The sequence below is a fragment of the Bufo bufo genome, chromosome 4 (genome assembly GCF_905171765.1).
Source record: "Bufo bufo chromosome 4, aBufBuf1.1, whole genome shotgun sequence".
NCBI lineage: Eukaryota > Metazoa > Chordata > Amphibia > Anura > Bufonidae > Bufo > Bufo bufo.
The window spans coordinates 218,446,553-218,464,285 of record NC_053392.1 but is presented as its reverse complement, the minus strand read 5'-3'; the positions used below and the strand labels follow the sequence as shown (position 1 = coordinate 218,464,285).

Sequence of the window (17,733 nt, the reverse complement as noted above, 5' to 3'; positions counted from 1 at the left end):
GTCTCATTCCACAGTTACCACTCCAACTTAAAAAAAAAAAGAAGCCGTAATCAAAGTTGCACAGTCGCTAATTTTGAGACAAAAGTTGTAAGTTTTAAAGATTCTTTATATTTGACAATGTGCAACAAGGCAGAATCAAGCTGACTTTGAATGTTACCCTCTCCATAAATTCCGCCTTTAGGCTACATTTACATCTCCGGTACATAAATCCAGTGGTCTTACTGGAGTTACTGTAGTCTGCATAGCTAGATGCTGCTGCACACTGCTGGATCCCCTTTGACTATAGTGGGATTAATGGAATGGGACAGGGATCCATTATGTTTCCGGCATAAATCCTGCTTTTGGCTGGTCAAATACCGCTGTGGCACTTATGCCAAAAACCTGCCAGATCCCTGTCAGATCTGATTATTGTCAATAAGGATGCGGGGGTGTCTGGCTATGCCGGATATAGTAACTCCAGTAATCTGTTTATTTGCAAGAAACAGATTACCAGAGTTCACTAGCGCAGATGTTACATTTTGCAGCCCTGACCACATTCATATCTTGTGTCTTAAATGAACTTCCTGACAAAATTGACACCTTCTCTCCTCTGCTTCCGTTTTGTTTCAACTCGACCACATACATTTTGTACAGAAATAGTAATCTAATTAACTACCTAAAAAATTATATGTTATATATTAGGCTACTTTCACACTAGCGTTTTGGCTTTCCGTTTGTGAGATCCGTTCAGCGCTCTCACAAGCGGTCCAAAACGGATCAGTTTTGCCCTAATGCATTCTGAATGGATAAGGATCCACTCAGAATGCATCAGTTTGCCTCCGTTTCGTCTCCATTCCGCTCTGGAGGTGGACAGAAAAACGCTGCAAGCGTCCTAGGAGAGTTTTCTCTGACACAATAGAAAACGGATCCGTCCCTCATTGACTTTCAATGGAGTTCATGACGGATCCGTCATGGCTATAGAAGACATAATACAACCGGATTCGTTCATGACGGATGCATGCGGTTGTATCATTGTAACAGAAGCGTTTTTGCAGATCCATGACGGATCCGCATAAAACTCTAGTGTGAAAGTAGCCTTAGTTGTATTTTTATTTTATGCTTTCTACTTATATAGAGAGATTATAATCTGAATGAGTATAAACAATATATTTTAGAACCAATGAATAAAAAACATCTTGTTCCTGGGAGTGCATGATTTGGAAATAGATTAACGTTGTGACTTTGTTAGTGTCTGTTGCATGCTTTTGTATACTTGGTATTATGAATGTTGAAAATGTTGTGTTTGATTTATATAAACTGTATACTATTGTTCTCAGAGGCATAATTTATAAAGCGGTTATCCAAGCCCGAAAAAAGTTTAGTGATGGCTGGAAACATATTTGAAGGATATTAAAAAAAAACACCTACTGAATGCCGATCTGTTCCAGTGCGGAGGCTCCCATCCCTGCTCCAGCCGCTCAGGAAAATGCCACCACTGTGGCCAGTGAATGGAAACTGAACCAAGGACTGGAAGGAACAGGGACGGGAGAATCACTGCTGGGCCAGAGTGGCATTCAATAGGTGAGGTTTTTTTCTTTTAAACAGTTTCTCACCCATGCCCACTATTTGGGTGGGTGGTGGGGAATTGGATGACCCTTTTAACTTAAAGATCCTGCTGCCCAAAATGTATATGTACTGTATATATTATATGCATGGTTGTACAGTATTATTTACATGACATGTATGTTCCAATAAAATGATATGTGACCTACTACAACTGAAAAAAAGACACTTCATATCTGAAGTAGCCAACTTTTGCTATTCTATATCAGTATAGTATTATTTTATGGCTGGAGAGCTTATATATACTGCGGCTATGGTGTCATGACAATCGTTGCTGACTTGACTTGTTTTCTGTAACTGGAATCATTCACTGGGCCTCTGTAACGTACTGTGATGACGGTACTGCAAATGCCCCCTTTTTTTTTTTTGCAGAGTACTAAGAATTTATACATGCAAAGATTATGTCATATTTATTTGAGACAAAACCTAACAACACTATTCTTTCCTAACTACATTATTAAGAGTGTCACCCTTAAAGCACACACTTAACTTGTTACATCAAGTTATGGTATATTGCAAAAATATACATTTTGTACAGAAATAACTTGCTGATCTGTATCCACTAATCATTACCATGATGGGCCTTCGTTACTAGTATGGCAGTGGCCACTTTGCATTTCTTGACCCAGTGATGTGCAGGTACTACAACTAAGAATCATTTACTAGTTACGAAAATGTCAAAGGGCCCCCCCTGTCCCCAGCAAACAGTAAATTATGGCATATCCTAGTCATCCAAAGCTATAACTTGCTGGATTTGGTAAAAACTTTAAGATGTCAACCATATGATTTTTTTCTTATTTTATAGATTGGCCAAAGCATCTTAATTCTCTTGAAACATATGAAGATTTTTCTGCTATTCCATCGAGTAATGATGAACTTTCAAATTCTGATATTGATGAAGAAACCACTACAACCAAAGTAATATATTTATATTCTACAAAGGGATTTTCCACATTGGGTCATGATTTAGGTCATGTTTTCTTAAAGGGTTGTGCGGTGGCATAATATTTTGGACCTATTCTCAGGATAGGTCATCAATATCGAATTGGTGGGGGTCTGACTCCCATCACACTTGGCAATCATCTGTATGAAGGAGTCACAGCAGTTGTGTAAGTACTGCTTACTCTTAAGAGTTTATTTTCATGTCATCTCCTTTGTAGAGGCAGCGCAGTGTAATTCTAACTAGTGTGTCTCATTTCAAGTCAGTAGGATAAGCAACTGTATCACACTGCACTGCCACTACAAAGAGAATGACTTGCAAGTAAACTCTTAAGAGGAATCAGCACTTGTACAACGTCACAACCTCTTCAAATAGGTGATCAGTGGGGGTGCCCGGAGTTAGTCCCCTGCTGATCTGCTATTGATGATCTATTCTGAGGATAGGAGGATAGGTCATCAATATTACACCAGTGCACAACCCCTTTAATGGTAGAGGATTCCTGTTCAGATTGGGACTTTTCACTATAGACTCACAATCGACAATTTTTAGCTCTATTTTATTAATGTAGATGAACAATTATACTTTGTATTTGCAAGCTTTATTTAGAAATCTAGTCTACCTGTCCTACAGCAACTTACAGTGGGGCAAAAAAGTATTTAGTCAGCCAACAATTGCGCAAGTTCTCTCACTTAAAAAGAGAGGCCGGTAATTTTCATCATAGGTATACCTCAACTATGAAAAATATAATGAAAGAGAAAAAAATCCAGAAAATCACATTGTCTGATTTTTAAAGAATTTATTTGCAAATGATGGTGGAAAATAAGTATTTGGTCAATAACAAAGGTTCATCTCAATACTTTGTTATATACCCTTTGTTGGCAATGTACGGTAAGTCTTCACAAGGTTTTCACACACTGTTGCTAGTATTTTGGCCCATTCCTCCATGCAGATCTCCTCTAGAGCAGTGATGTTTTGGGGCTGTCGCTGGGCAACACAGACTTTTAACTCCCTCTAAAGGTTTTCTATGGGGTTGAGATCTGGAGGACCTTGAAATGCTTCTTACAAAGCCACTCCTTTGTTGCCCGGGCGGTGTGTTTGGGATCATTGTCATGCTGAAAGACCCATCAACGTTTCATCTTCAATGCCCTTGCTGATGGAAGGAGGTTTTCACTCAAAATCTCACGATACATGGCCCAATTCATTCTTTCCTTTACACGGATCAGTCGTCCTGGTCCCTTTGCAGAAAAACAGCCCCAAAAAATGATGTTTCCACCCCATACTTCACAGTAGGTATGGTGTTCTTTGGATGCAACTCAGCATTCTTTCTCCTCCAAACACGACGAGTTGAGTTTTTACCAAAAAGTTCTACTCTGGTTTCATCTGACCATATTAAATTCTCCCAATCCTCTTCTGGATCATCCAAATGCTCTCTAGCAAACTTCAGACGGGCCCGGGCATGTACTGGCTTAAGCAGGGGGACACGTCTGGCAGTGCAGGATTTAAGTCCCTGGCGGCGTAGTGTGTTACTGATGGTAGCCTTTGTTACTTTAGTCCCAGCTCTCTGTAGTTCATTCACTAGGTCCCCCCGTGTGGTTCTGGGATTTTTGCTCACCGTTCTTGTGATCATTTTGACCCCACGGGGTGAGATCTTGCGTGGAGCCCCAGATCGAGGGAGATTATCAGTGGTCTTGTATGTCTTCCATTTTCTAATAATTGCTCCCACAGTTGATTTCTTCACACCAAGCTGCTTGCCTATTGCAGATTCAGTCTTCCCAGCCTGGTGCAGATCTACAATTTTGTTTCTGGTGTCCTTCGACAGCTCTTTGGTCTTGGCCATAGTGGAGTTTGGAGGGTGACTGTTTGAGGTTGTGGACCGGTGCCTTTTATACTGATAACAAGTTCAAACAGGTGCCATTAATACAGGTAACGAGTGGAGGACAGAGGAGCCTCTTAAAGAAGAAGTTACAGGTCTGTGAGAGCCAGAAATCTTGCTTGTTTGTAGGTGACCAAATACTTATTTTACCGAGGAATTTACCAATGAATTCATTAGAAATCCTACAATGTGATTTCCTGTATTCTTTTCCCCCATTCTGTCTCTCATAGTTGAAGTGTACCTATGATGAAAATTACAGGCCTCTCTCATCTTTTTAAGTGGGAGAACTTGTACAATTGGTGGCTGACTAAATACTTTTTTGCCCCACTATATATGCACAGTTCGCTGTACAGTGTTTTTCTACAGCTTCTTTGTGGTTTTACACATAGAAATTATTCACAAATATTAAAGAGGTTAATCCACCTGGGACATTTATAGCATATCAATAGAATATGCCAAAAATGTCCAATATAGGTGAAGATCTCATCTCTGGGATCCACCCCTCTCTCAAGAACAGGGCCCCACAGTGTATGGAGAACAAGCTGCGCATGTGCGGCCACCCCTCGGTTCACTGCTATAAACCTTCTGAAAATAGCTGAGACAGTGCTCACCTATTTTCAGAAGTCCTATGGTGCTGATTGTGCTTACACTACTTTCTCTCTATTCACTTTAGGGTCCCATTCTTTAAATAGGAATGGGTCTTGGGTGCTGCACCTATCGAACATTAATGGCATATCTTATCGATATGCCCAAAAATTTCCATTCCTTTATTTGTCACAGTGGATGCACACGCACTTGTGTCTCAATGGAGCTTACAATGTACACAGCTTTCACAATAGGGCTAATTTCATACGTAGTTAATAAGCAGTATTTAGAATGTAAAACAAAAACCCACGGAAGCTGAAAGAGGAGTTCCTTTCCATCTGTACAAAAGGCTCACTGATGTCCATGCAAATAGTGTAAATTGCCCCATGTCTTGCTAAAGAGAGGAAAGCAAACATTGTATCTTTCCTACACAGATGGATAAATGTGAGCAACTGCTGTGTGCTACAATGACAGTGAGGGCAGGTTTCATAGAAAACAAAGCCCTCCTGCTATTTTATACACTTTTCTTAGTAAATTCAGTCTGTGTAATGCCCCCATACTGCTATATACTGCCAACATATATATGTAGTATTCAAAAAATAGCAGTTCAACATCATTAACCTGATAAATCACTGTTTTTGGTAGAAGTATTATTTTTACATAGCAAATGACTTACTGTAAGTGTGGTAGAGTGATAGAAAAAAGCAGATCCAACAATTAGGACGTGCATGGCACTTATTTTAAGTAATTGAATCATTCATTGAAAGGGGCTTGTTCAAAATAATAGCAGTGAGGAGTTAAACTTGGTGAAGTCATTCATTTTGTGGAATAACATGCTAATTTTGGCCCTTATTCAAAGGGGTTGTCCAGGTTCAGAGCTGAACCCGGACATATCCTCATTTTCACCTAGGCAGGCCCTCTGATATCAGCATCGGAGCATTTCATGCTCCGATGCTTTCCTTTGCCCTGCGCTGAATCGTGCAGGACAAAGGCTTTTTTTTGGAGATCCGGTGACTCTCCATGGGTAAAGCTAGACGAAGGCTTCCTCCTAGCAGTGTAAAAATGTAAACAACATGCTCATATTAAGGGGACAACAACAGTAAATAGTAGACAAACTTCTGTAGATTATCAAAATTGTATTTTTATTAATAACAGAATAAAATATACAATACATAAAATAGCAGCAGATGATATCCTAAATGAGGACATGGAGGAGAACTTCAGAGTCAGTCAGCCATCAGTGGTAATTGGACAAATAATTAATTAACCCATAAGACCCAAAAGCATAGTAGTCAAAAAAACAAGGCAATAAAGCCACAAGGTATACACCCATATTTGACAACCTTGTGGCTTTATTGCCCTGTTTTTTTTACTACTATGCTTTTGGGTCTTATGGGTTAATTAATTATTTGTCCAATTACCACTGATGGCTGATTGACTCTGAAGTTCTCCTCCTTGTTCTCATTTAGGATATCATCTGCTGCTATTTTATGTATTGTATATTTTATTCTGTGTTATTAATAAAGATACAATTTTGATAATCTACAGAGGTTTGTCTACTATTTGGTGTTGTCTGTTAGAGTATGTTACTTCCTCTAGTGCAAATAGATACGTATGCCTTAAAGTACAAATTGGTGTGGGTGCATTCATATTAAGGGGGGCTGCCTGGGTGAAAATGGGAAATGCCAGACAACCCATTTAAGGTAGAAGGGTAACAAATGCTGCACATTTTGGTTATAGTGCATTTCCTTCTGAAACACTGGAAATGATAAATCTCCACCGTACAGAAGTGCAGCAAATTATAGGATGCTCTCAAATGTCCTGAAGTGACAACGAAAACCTGAAAGCCGCAGAAGGAAGCAGAGAACAACTGTTCAAATAGCTAAAATGGCAAAAGCTCAGCCAAAGATCACCCCCAAGAAGATCTGAAGTTACCCGTAGACGTACTGCTACAATCAGAAGCAAAGTTACCTGCAAGAACTCCCCGCAAAGTCCCGTTGTTGCATAGGTTAAAATTTGCCAAGGAACACATTGACTGGCCAAAAGAGAAATAGAGCAACATTTTGTGGACTGATGAAAGCAAAATTGTTCCTTTTTGGGTCTAGTGGTCACAGACAGTACAGTAAGCCATAGTACACTGTGAATACAGTAAAGGATGGTGGTGCAAAAATCATGATATGGGGATGTTTCTCATAACATGGTGTTGGATTTTACATGCGAGAGATCATGGATCAGTTTGAATATATCAACATACTTGAGGATATTACGTATGTTGCCCTATGCGACATGACATGACACTGACCCAGAACACACCAGGAAGTGAACATCTTGGTTACAGACAAACTGGATTAAGGTAATGGACTGGCCAGCCCAATCCCCTGACCCCAATCCAAGAAAGAACTCGTGGAGTGAAGTAAAAAATGCAGTTTATGAGGCAAAACCCCAAAATGCTGAAGAACTGTGAAATGTAGTCCAGTCATTCTGGATTGGAATATCTGAACAGAGGTGCCAGAAGTTGGTCGAGTCCATGCAACACAGATCTCAAGCAGTTCTCAAAAGCAATGGGTATACCACTAAATATTACTTCAGGAGTTCAAAGTAAAGCGAGATCTCAAACATTTTTTCAGTTTATATATTAAGTGGGTAATTTATCATAACATATATACCATTTTTTCATAGTGCAGAGATAAGGGGTCATGGCGTGGGCCAGGAAGCAGGCAGACCGGTAGGCCCAGCTCATTTATCACCTTCCACGGCAGTTTTAAGCGTGGAAAACATTATAAATCTATGTCAGCAAGGGAGCTGGTGTAGATTCAAGTCTGTCGCATGGCCTGCTGGAGGAAGCACCAAACTTATGCAGAGGCCTGCACCTCTACATAATTTTTTTTTTTTAATCAGATAAATTTTTATTATCATTTTTTTTTGTCTTTCTCAAGCATCAATAAAACATTGTTCACAAATGATGAGCATATACAATATCAGTCATATATAGTAAGTACAATACGCACCATATGACTACAAAAGACATGGCATATATCTATGCATAGAATAAAATGGAATATACAATTTTAACATTAACCCGTAACCACCCAACAACAAGTAACCCTACAATCCCACCCCCCAAAAGACCCCTCAAGAGCAGGACACAATCATGGTGGTTTCTCTTAAGCTCCCCATTCCTGGAGCGTCGGCACTGTACTATTGACTCTTATATTAACAATCAGCATCAATTCCCAGTCACCTATATATCCATACGATATTATTATGCAACTCATGCACCATACCCTGTTTACATGCAGAACAGTCTTCAGCAATTACCAGCATACAGGGAGTGCAAAATTATTAGGCAAGTTGTATTTTTGAGGATTAATTTTATTATTGAACAACAACCATGTTCTCAATGAACCCAAAAAACTCATTAATATCAAAGCTGAATATTTTTGGAAGTAGTTTTTAGTTTTAGCTATTTTAGGGGGATATCTTTGTGTGCAGGTGACTATTACTGTGCATAATTATTAGGCAACTTAACAAAAAACAAATATATACCCATTTCAATTATTTATTTTTACCAGTGAAACCAATATAACATCTCAACATTCACAAATATACATTTCTGACATTCAAAAACAAAACAAAAACAAATCAGTGACCAATATAGCCACCTTTCTTTGCAAGGACACTCAAAAGCCTGCCATCCATGGATTCTGTCAGTGTTTTGATCTGTTCACCATCAACATTGCGTGCAGCAGCAACCACAGCCTCCCAGACACTGTTCAGAGAGGTGTACTGTTTTCCCTCCTTGTAAATCTCACATTTGATGATGGACCACAGGTTCTCAATGGGGTTCAGATCAGGTGAACAAGGAGGCCATGTCATTAGATTTTCTTCTTTTATACCCTTTCTTGCCAGCCACGCTGTGGAGTACTTGGACGCATGTGATGGAGCATTGTCCTGCATGAAAATCATGTTTTTCTTGAAGGATGCAGAACTTCTTCCTGTACCACTGCTTGAAGAAGGTGTCTTCCAGAAACTGGCAGTAGGACTGGGAGTTGAGCTTGACTCCATCCTCAACCCGAAAAGGCCCCACAAGCTCATCTTTGATGATACCAGCCCAAACCAGTACTCCACCTCCACCTTGCTGGCGTCTGAGTCGGACTGGAGCTCTCTGCCCTTTACCAATCCAGCCACGGGCCCATCCATCTGGCCCATCAAGACTCACTCTCATTTTATCAGTCCATAAAACCTTAGAAAAATCAGTCTTGAGATATTTCTTGGCCCAGTCTTGATGTTTCAGCTTGTGTGTCTTGTTCAGTGGTGGTCGTCTTTCAGCCTTTCTTACCTTGGCCATGTCTCTGAGTATTGCACACCTTGTGCTTTTGGGCACTCCAGTGATGTTGCAGCTCTGAAATATGGCCAAACTGGTGGCAAGTGGCATCTTGGCAGCTGCATGCTTGACTTTTCTCAGTTCATGGGCAGTTATTTTGCGCCTTGGTTTTTCCACACGCTTCTTGCGACCCTGTTGACTATTTTGAATGAAACGCTTGATTGTTCGATGATCACGCTTCAGAAGCTTTGCAATTTTAAGAGTGCTGCATCCCTCTGCAAGATATCTCACTATTTTTGACTTTTCTGAGCCTGTCAAGTCCTTCTTTTGACCCATTTTGCCAAAGGAAAGGAAGTTGCCTAATAATTATGCACACCTAATATAGGGTGTTGATGTCATTAGACCACACCCCTTCTCATTACAGAGATGCACATCACCTAATATGCTTAATTGGTAGTAGGCTTTCGAGCCTATACAGCTTGGAGTAAGACAACATGCATAAAGAGGATGATGTGGTCAAAATACTCATTTGCCTAATAATTCTGCACGCAGTGTATATACGTCATAAACATCACCAGCTGTGGGTTACCTCTCCCTTTTTCCACCCTCAGAATCACACCTCAGGTTTACATACAACCTCCTCCAGTAACATACTCAACGAGCACTCAGTAGGCTTCTTGTAAGCGCTAACCAGGGGCTACAACATCCAGAGTTATCAATCCAACTACCCCATATTGCCTCAAATTTAGACAGACATTTCCTTTTTTGATAAACACCCCTCTCAAGGCTAACCACTATATTTAATCTGGCTATGTACTCCGAGATTAGTGGGGGCACTGACCTCTACATAATTTTAGCGCTTCCTCTAGCAGTGCAGAGGGACTTAATACTGGCGTGGACCAGTCTTAATAAATGTCCCCCTACATTTTTGAGTTTTAAAGAAAAATGCTGGCTCTGCTATTTTTTTGAACAGCCTAATATTTCTTTTTCTTTACTTTCTGTAAAGAATTAACACAAACTGGATACATTTTGTTATTGTTTTGATTTGGAATTGAATTTACAGTATTTCCTGTGCATTTGCATTTATGGAAATAATAGTTGTTATAATGATTTTGCACTTTATTTGCTTTTTAACCTCACAATTTTTTAACACTACTGTAGTAGCAGCATACATTGCTCAAGTAATGTGCAGTATCTAAATACTCTCTTGCAGAGCACACATAATACTGCCATGTAGATACCACATACTGTAATACATTCATAAACTGATAAATAGTACTGGCTAATTTTACTCCTCTCCTGGGGTTCCTGACTTTAGAAGCCCACTTTGAGACAGGGACTCTAGGAAACTGCCCAGTTTGCCATACCCTAAAACCATCCTTAATTGCAGTTCATATTTGGAAAGTATTTAATTTGATATATATGATCCATTGGCACCCTAGGTATTTTGAAATCTATAGCTCTAGTTATGCAATTAAATGGTGACTACTGTCCTTCCCTATGCAGTCTTCTGCAACTACGCAATATTATTTTACTATTGCAGGTTTCCAGCCTTTTCTGTGTTGAAAGTAGCTTTGAGACATGCTCACCAACAGCCTTTTCCCTTCGACCAGGGGACGTAGTACAGTTTCAGCAATGTGGAGAGAATGGACAGTGGTAAGTATAACAAATTGTGTGAGGTCATGTCTTCATTCCAATAATACTGTAATTTTATATTGTGGCTCGTATCATCCTTAATTACCCTCCTTCATTCTGGTTAATAGTTGCATACTGATATACAATCCCTTGTTCTTCCAGTAAGATATGTCACTTCCAGTCATGCTTACTGTCCGCTCTGTCAGTAAGTTGCTGCATTCCTTGTGTAATGCTGTGTGAGGATGAGAGAGGCCTACGTATAAGGGCTCATGCACATGGCCGTAGCCTGTTTTTGCGGTCTGTAAATTCGCAAAACATGGATACCGGTCGCGTGCGTTCTGTATTTTGCAGAACAGAACGTCCTTCCATCTATAGAACAGTTCTATACTTACCCATTATATGGGCAAGAATAGGACATGTTCTATATTTTTGCGATGCCACAGAACGGACATATGGATGCGGACAGCACTCGGTGTGCTGTCCGCATCTTTTTAGCCCCCATTGAAGTAAATGGGTCTGCATCTGACCCACAAAAAATGTGGATCAGATGTGGATCAAAAGTACACTTGTGTGCATGTTCCCTAACAGGGAGGCAGTAATATTTGTATTGACATTATATCCCCCTAGAAAGATGACCACCACATTACACTATAACCTAAGTATAATGTGGCTTACCTTGCTGGCACCTACTCATTGTAAATTTATACTTATATTAATCCCGAACTCACTGTACATTTCATATTTGAAAGCCTATTTCCTTCACAATGCTTATCACGTGCATTATGTCGCCGTGGAGCCCTGGCCTTAAAGATATATACCATAAGTATCCCCCTATTGCCTCTCTAATGTTGCCCATGTGACATATATTAAATAATGAATAATAATTAAAGGGGTTTTACAACACTTTCTAACTGATGAACTATCCTCTGAACCTCTGGATCAGCACCAGCGCGCCTGTGAAAGCAGTGGCCTTCTCGCGGCTTACATTGTATAAGCGGCTATGCTTGGTATACCAGCTCGGCCAAATTCACATACATGCTCCAGCAGATAGCTCCCCAATTAAAAAGTCTTGGAAAACCCCTTTAATTTCTTGGCCTCTCATGGTGGAAAGATTCTACTCAGAAAAGGCCTAAAAGCCTTAACTCCCCCAATGAAGAGTTAGATTGCTAATGCAATGATATTGAATATATAAAGTTCTGACAGTGGGATAGTTCTAGAATTTTACACTAAACACTTAAAAGCTATGTACATCTTTGGGGACAATGTTTTTAAATGATTGCTTTGTACTCCTTTTGAGCTAAAAAATCTTTTTTTTTTATTTGGGTCTCAAGGTGCAGCTTTGAGATTCTCTAGTAGCAGGCTCTGAATTTTTACTTTGTTCTGTCAGGCAGCTCAGCTGAGGGCTCCTTATCTCTGCTCTCTGACCTCCTAAACACTCATTATAGCTCAATTCTTATCTTATTGATAGGAATGTGGTGCTTCATTTTTATTTAAGTTTTATTAGCTGACCTACACAAAGTGAAAGTACTAGTCACAAAGCTAGACAGACACCCTTTTTGACAGAATGGCTCAATATATATTTTTTTCAATTAAAGACCAATTGAAGAAATAATTTTTAGCCCAAAATGATAATCATAAAAAATTGCCTCCTTTGGTTACCCTTAGATTTAATAGATAAATAAAGTGCTTGTAAATTAGCCATTTCTATTATTCCATTACCTGGACTCTTTATTTCAATTGTACTTTTCTTCTGGCAAATGAAAGTAAAGATAATGATTTAAAAAGCTATTATTGCATGTTATGTTTTAACATGTTGATATTAAAAGCATATCTATTAAAATGGAAGCATGGCACTAGTGTAAATATAGTGAGCTTTTTTTGTAACCCGGTGATCCCCTGGGATCTCTTCTACTAAATTAGAAAAACTAGTCAGACTGGTTCAGGTTAATTAGAGAGAGTCAACAAGCAACTTTTAGCTTTTGAAAGATTTTTTGACATGATATTATTAAGGGATGAAAGGATTAAACTATGACATCACCCACAATGTATAATCACTGGTTTACCCACCTTTTGTGCTTTATTTAAGCAAGCAATTTTTATTTTGTAGTAGTCTCTGACCATGATCAACCTTACTTTACACCCAGTTGCAGCTGGGTGAGAGGCCTAGGTCACCTGTTTGCATCCCTTTCTTCCCAGAATTCCAGAGGAGCATGTATGGCCTATAAGTCTCCTCATGCCGATTAAGGCGCTCTCCCTAAGGAGTGATACTACCCTCCAAATTCTTACCCAGTTAAGTCAGTACTCTCTGCTCTGCACTGATGAGAGGCAAATCACCATGCAGATGAGATGCTGGCTTATTTATTATCCAAGTCATCTCTCAAGGCCTATTTAAAGGGTCAGACATTGACTTATCGGATAGCTGCCTTACATATGGTGGCAAGATAAGTAGAACTTGCCTAGACCTCATTTGCATCCCTTCTTTCAAGTGAAGATAAAATGGTAGAAGATTTCAGTGCTGCTTGCAGAACTGTAAATGCAGCTCTGGATTATAATATAGGCTGTTAGGATCAGTATGAGATAATCAGAGTAATGTATCTGCACAGTTAAGTAACTTTTTATGTGTCAACATATTTAAGATTAAATACTAATAAATGTAGTGTAATGTAGATAATGATTTGTTCTTACTTTCAGGTTAGTGAAAGAGATTGTTTCAAAACAAAAAGCCTGGGTACCATCCAGTATATTGATACCGAAAGCATCTGCCAACGTCTGTCTGAAAGATAACAGTGCAGGTAATGGTCACACTCGGGTGAATGAGGCTGAGCTGTGGCAGCTTCACTACTAGACACTATTGAATGGCATATTGCATTGCTACATTGTTCTGCTGATCAAGGGGACTGCTAAAACGCCTGGAAAAAAGGCCATCTAATTAAGGGTTCGCGCACACATACTTATTTTTTGTCCGTGTCCGTTCCGGTTCTGCGGACTGTAGGAGGAACCATTTATTTCAATGGGTCCACAAAAAAAACAGTAGTTACTCCTTGTGCATTCCGTTTCCGTATGGAAATAAATTGAACACTACTAAAAAAGCGATTGTGTGGGCTGCGTTTTATATTTCCCGTAGACCTTCAGCTAACAGCTGGAGCTTTTACCACATAAAGATGCCAGTGCAAAAAGGTGTGGCAGAAAAATGCCATTAAAAACCCATGGATAAAAGCACCCTTAGGTCTCATGCACACAAACTTATTTTCTTTCCGTGTCCGTTCCGTTTTTTTTGCGGACCATATACGGAACCCTTCATTTCAATGTGTCCACAAAAAAAAAACGTAAGTTACTCCATGTGCATTCCATTTCCGTATATGTCCATATTTCCGTTCCGCCCAAAAATAGAACATGTCCTATTATTGTCCGCATTATAGACAAGCATAGTACTGTTCTATTAGGGGCCAGCTGTTCTGTTCCGTAAAATACGCAATGCACATGGACGCCATTCAAATTTTTTGCGGATTCGTTTTTTGTGGACCGCAAAATACATACGGTCGTGTGCATGATGCCTCAGGATGATTTCACGTATTATTTTTTGCAGGCATTTTTAAACACATTTTATGCACTGGTGTTTTTTGGGGGAAAAATGTAGTTCAAGCAACTGTTTAGAAAAAAAAGGCCCCAAAAACTGCAGCAAATCCAGGTTCTGCACATAGGATGTGTTTTTTGGCAGCTGACGTTAGTAGTGATTTTTAAAGAAAATACACCATCTCCTAATTCTGCATGGCATTCTATGGAAAATATTTAATGAGGGATAAACTTAGTTTTTTGTATTGGCATTTTTTCAACCTAGAGTTGGGTCAGTGGTGTTTTTTGATAACAGCATACTCAGAGTGTGTTGTTTTTTTCAAAGTGTTTCCCATAGGCTATAGGGGAAAAACACTTTGAAATAGCTCCAAGAAAAACATGTGATAAAAAAAATTCCACCCATAAAAAGTGGTTGGAAAGAAACACCAGAATTTCTTGACATTTGATTACAAATAAAAAAAGACTGTGTCTGGTGTGCAGGTAGGACACTAGTCATAGAGGCCACTAAGAGAACTCTGGCAGATTTTCATGAAGAAGCCAAGTAACTGTAATGATCAGCACTAGCAGTCTGGTGCTTTTGCTGTTACCAGATTTAGGTAATATCTGTGAAGGAATAATGCTGAGCATTGAGACTATCAGAATTAAAGAAACATCACAGGTGTGGTAAAAAAATCTTCTTCAGACCTCATCCGTTTTATCTAAGGTTTAGTGACTAGGGTAGAGCGAACTTCAAGTTTTGAAGTTGGAGTTGAGGTATATGCTGCATTGTGTTATGGATTCCATTACCACGGACCATAACGCAATTCCATGACGGAATGCATTGCGGAATGCCTTTAGAGGCATTCCGTCATAATAGAAGGACTCCAGCATAACGGAAACCAGAATGGTCCGTTATGCTGGCCATAGACTTTTATTATGATGGAATGCTTCTAAAGGCATTCCATTATGGAATTGCGTTATGGTCCGTGGTAATGTAACACCCCAGAGTTGTGTTACGAATCTCTTTTACCCCGCTACAACTTGTTAAGAGTATTTGCCTTGTCATCTAATGTAATTTCACATAATATTCTCACAAATGTGCATTGAAAGCCTTGTTACATGTATATTTCTGTAATTTCCATGTTCACCAGCAGGTGGCAGCAATGTGTTAGCAAGGAGTTAGAGCCAGTTTAGTGTTTCTGAGCTGGAATAGTTCTGAGCTGGAATGAGCTTCCCCCTCTATGAGCAAAGTGGGCTGCACCCACATCCTGCCTCATGGGGGAGAGAAGAAAGTTAGAATTGAGTGTAACCCACCCCCTGCTAGGGGTAGGCTGTGCATGTTAGGAGCTCCCAGATATAGGGATCCAAAGCCAGGATCTTGTCTCGGCTGAGACATTGATCATCATCGCCAGCCTGAGCCTTGCAGCCTCAGCTGGAAGAAGCAAGCAGACCACTCCAGTTCCAGGAAGAAGCATACCCTGTGAAGCTAACTGTGAGTCAAAGTCTAAAGACCCAGGAGAAGCCATATTCCTCCTCAGCTAGTCAGTTCCCAGACAGCAGAAGATAGAAAGCGCAGAAGCCAAATTCCTGCCACAATTTAGAGCTACAAAGCAGACATCCTTTCCTGCAAAGCTCCAGGTTGATAAAGCAGAAGATATATTCCTGCCACACATTGCCAATACCTGCTGGGACCTAAGACTAAAGCTGTATCTTGCTTGGATGAACGTTACCAAGTTTGAACCCAAGGTCTGGATCTCAATTACTGCTGCAAATCCCTCTATTACTCCTACTAGCACTACACTCATTTTAATCCAAGTGAGCCAAGATCCAGGAGTCCAGCCGTACTCAGGTAGGAGACACCGTTGACACCATTACTACTATCATACAGAGACATTACACCACTCTGGCATTCCTAACCTGGGGCATGAGTTACAACACCTTAAAGGCCCCTGTGACAGTACCCTGCGCACGCTGAAATTGGCGTCACAAACAAACTATAGACTATTATACCCATATCCTGACCGACTGCATAATTTGACGTTCGTGTAACTTTACCCACAGTCCGGTCTATTGCATTTTTGGCTCCACGGGAACAGGATCAGATTGAATTGTGTGCCTATTCCTGCCAACCGGATCCAACTGTGTGCCAACAGAACTGCATGTGTGCCAACATGATCAAACTGCATGTTTAACAGTACTGCAAGACCTGAGAATTGTGCCAAAACCCTGAGAATTGACTTTATTGCTTTGTTGCTGTGCCAGAAAGCGATAAAACGTGCGCACCAGCACTCAAAGGGTTAATTCGCCATATTCGCAAAATGGCGCTGCTTCTTCATGCCTTTCAGAAGCGGGAAAACTCAAGAACGCCCTCTCAAGAGCGTGAAAATGGCGAATACGCCCCCCTAGAAGCGGGAACTCTCAAGCCTGCCCACCAAGAACTTTGCAATGCGAGCCAAGGGAGTGCAGACTCCTCCCTCTGAGCTCTACCCTCATGCCCTGTACCGAGTGAGAAGGGAGACGCAAGCAATATGGCGCTCCCATCACCTAAGTGGGACCAGATGGATGGCAATACAGGGAGAACTCGTCTACGAGGCTACCGTACCTGAGATCCGGGTCTCCAAGCTCGTGAAGAGAGCTGGCCCCTGCACGTTTGGAGTATCCCTGGAGCCTGCGCATGCCGCAACTGGTGGAGAGACAGCCGCCGCCGACCAGACATCCCCCAAGATGGCCGCCGACGCTAAGCCTGCTCCCGCGGAAGACACCGCCGACTAGATCGCCCAGGCCTTGGACCAGCCTGCACCGCAGATGGCACCTGAAGCCCCAGATGACCACCAGGAGGCACCGGAACCGACCGCAACATCAGTTAGGAGCAGTCGCGCTCCCTGAGGCCCAGGCCCGGTCCGAAGCTGCCCCTGCACCGCGCCCGGTGGGTCCCTACACGGCTAGTAGGCCTGAACCGGCTCCGCCAAGCACACATGCTGGTGCGGCGGAGGCTGCCGTAACTTCCACTCTGCCGCCCAGAGCCAACACCTCCAGAGCGGGACACCTTAACCCTGAGGTCCCATTGGAACTCACTACTCATGCCCAGATGGCCTTGGAATATAAATCGGCTGTTGAAGAATAGGTGAAGCAGGTCATAGATGATCCCCGGCCAGGAGACCCTAAGCTTATCAGACGCACTGGGACAGCACTCTGGTTCTCAGTGGAGAAAGGCGTCGGATT

At 41.0% G+C, this 17,733-nt stretch overlaps 1 protein-coding gene across 1 annotated transcript in view; it reads left to right on the top strand.

Annotated features, from left to right (window-relative positions):
- MCF2L2 (MCF.2 cell line derived transforming sequence-like 2) overlaps nucleotides 1-17,733 on the top strand; it is a 554,965-nt gene that overhangs the window by 525,885 nt on the left and 11,347 nt on the right. Inside the window, 3 exon segments of the mRNA XM_040428287.1 lie at nucleotides 2,408-2,520; nucleotides 10,868-10,980; nucleotides 13,651-13,751. Of these exon segments, the coding sequence (XP_040284221.1) occupies nucleotides 2,408-2,520; nucleotides 10,868-10,980; nucleotides 13,651-13,751 (327 nt within the window).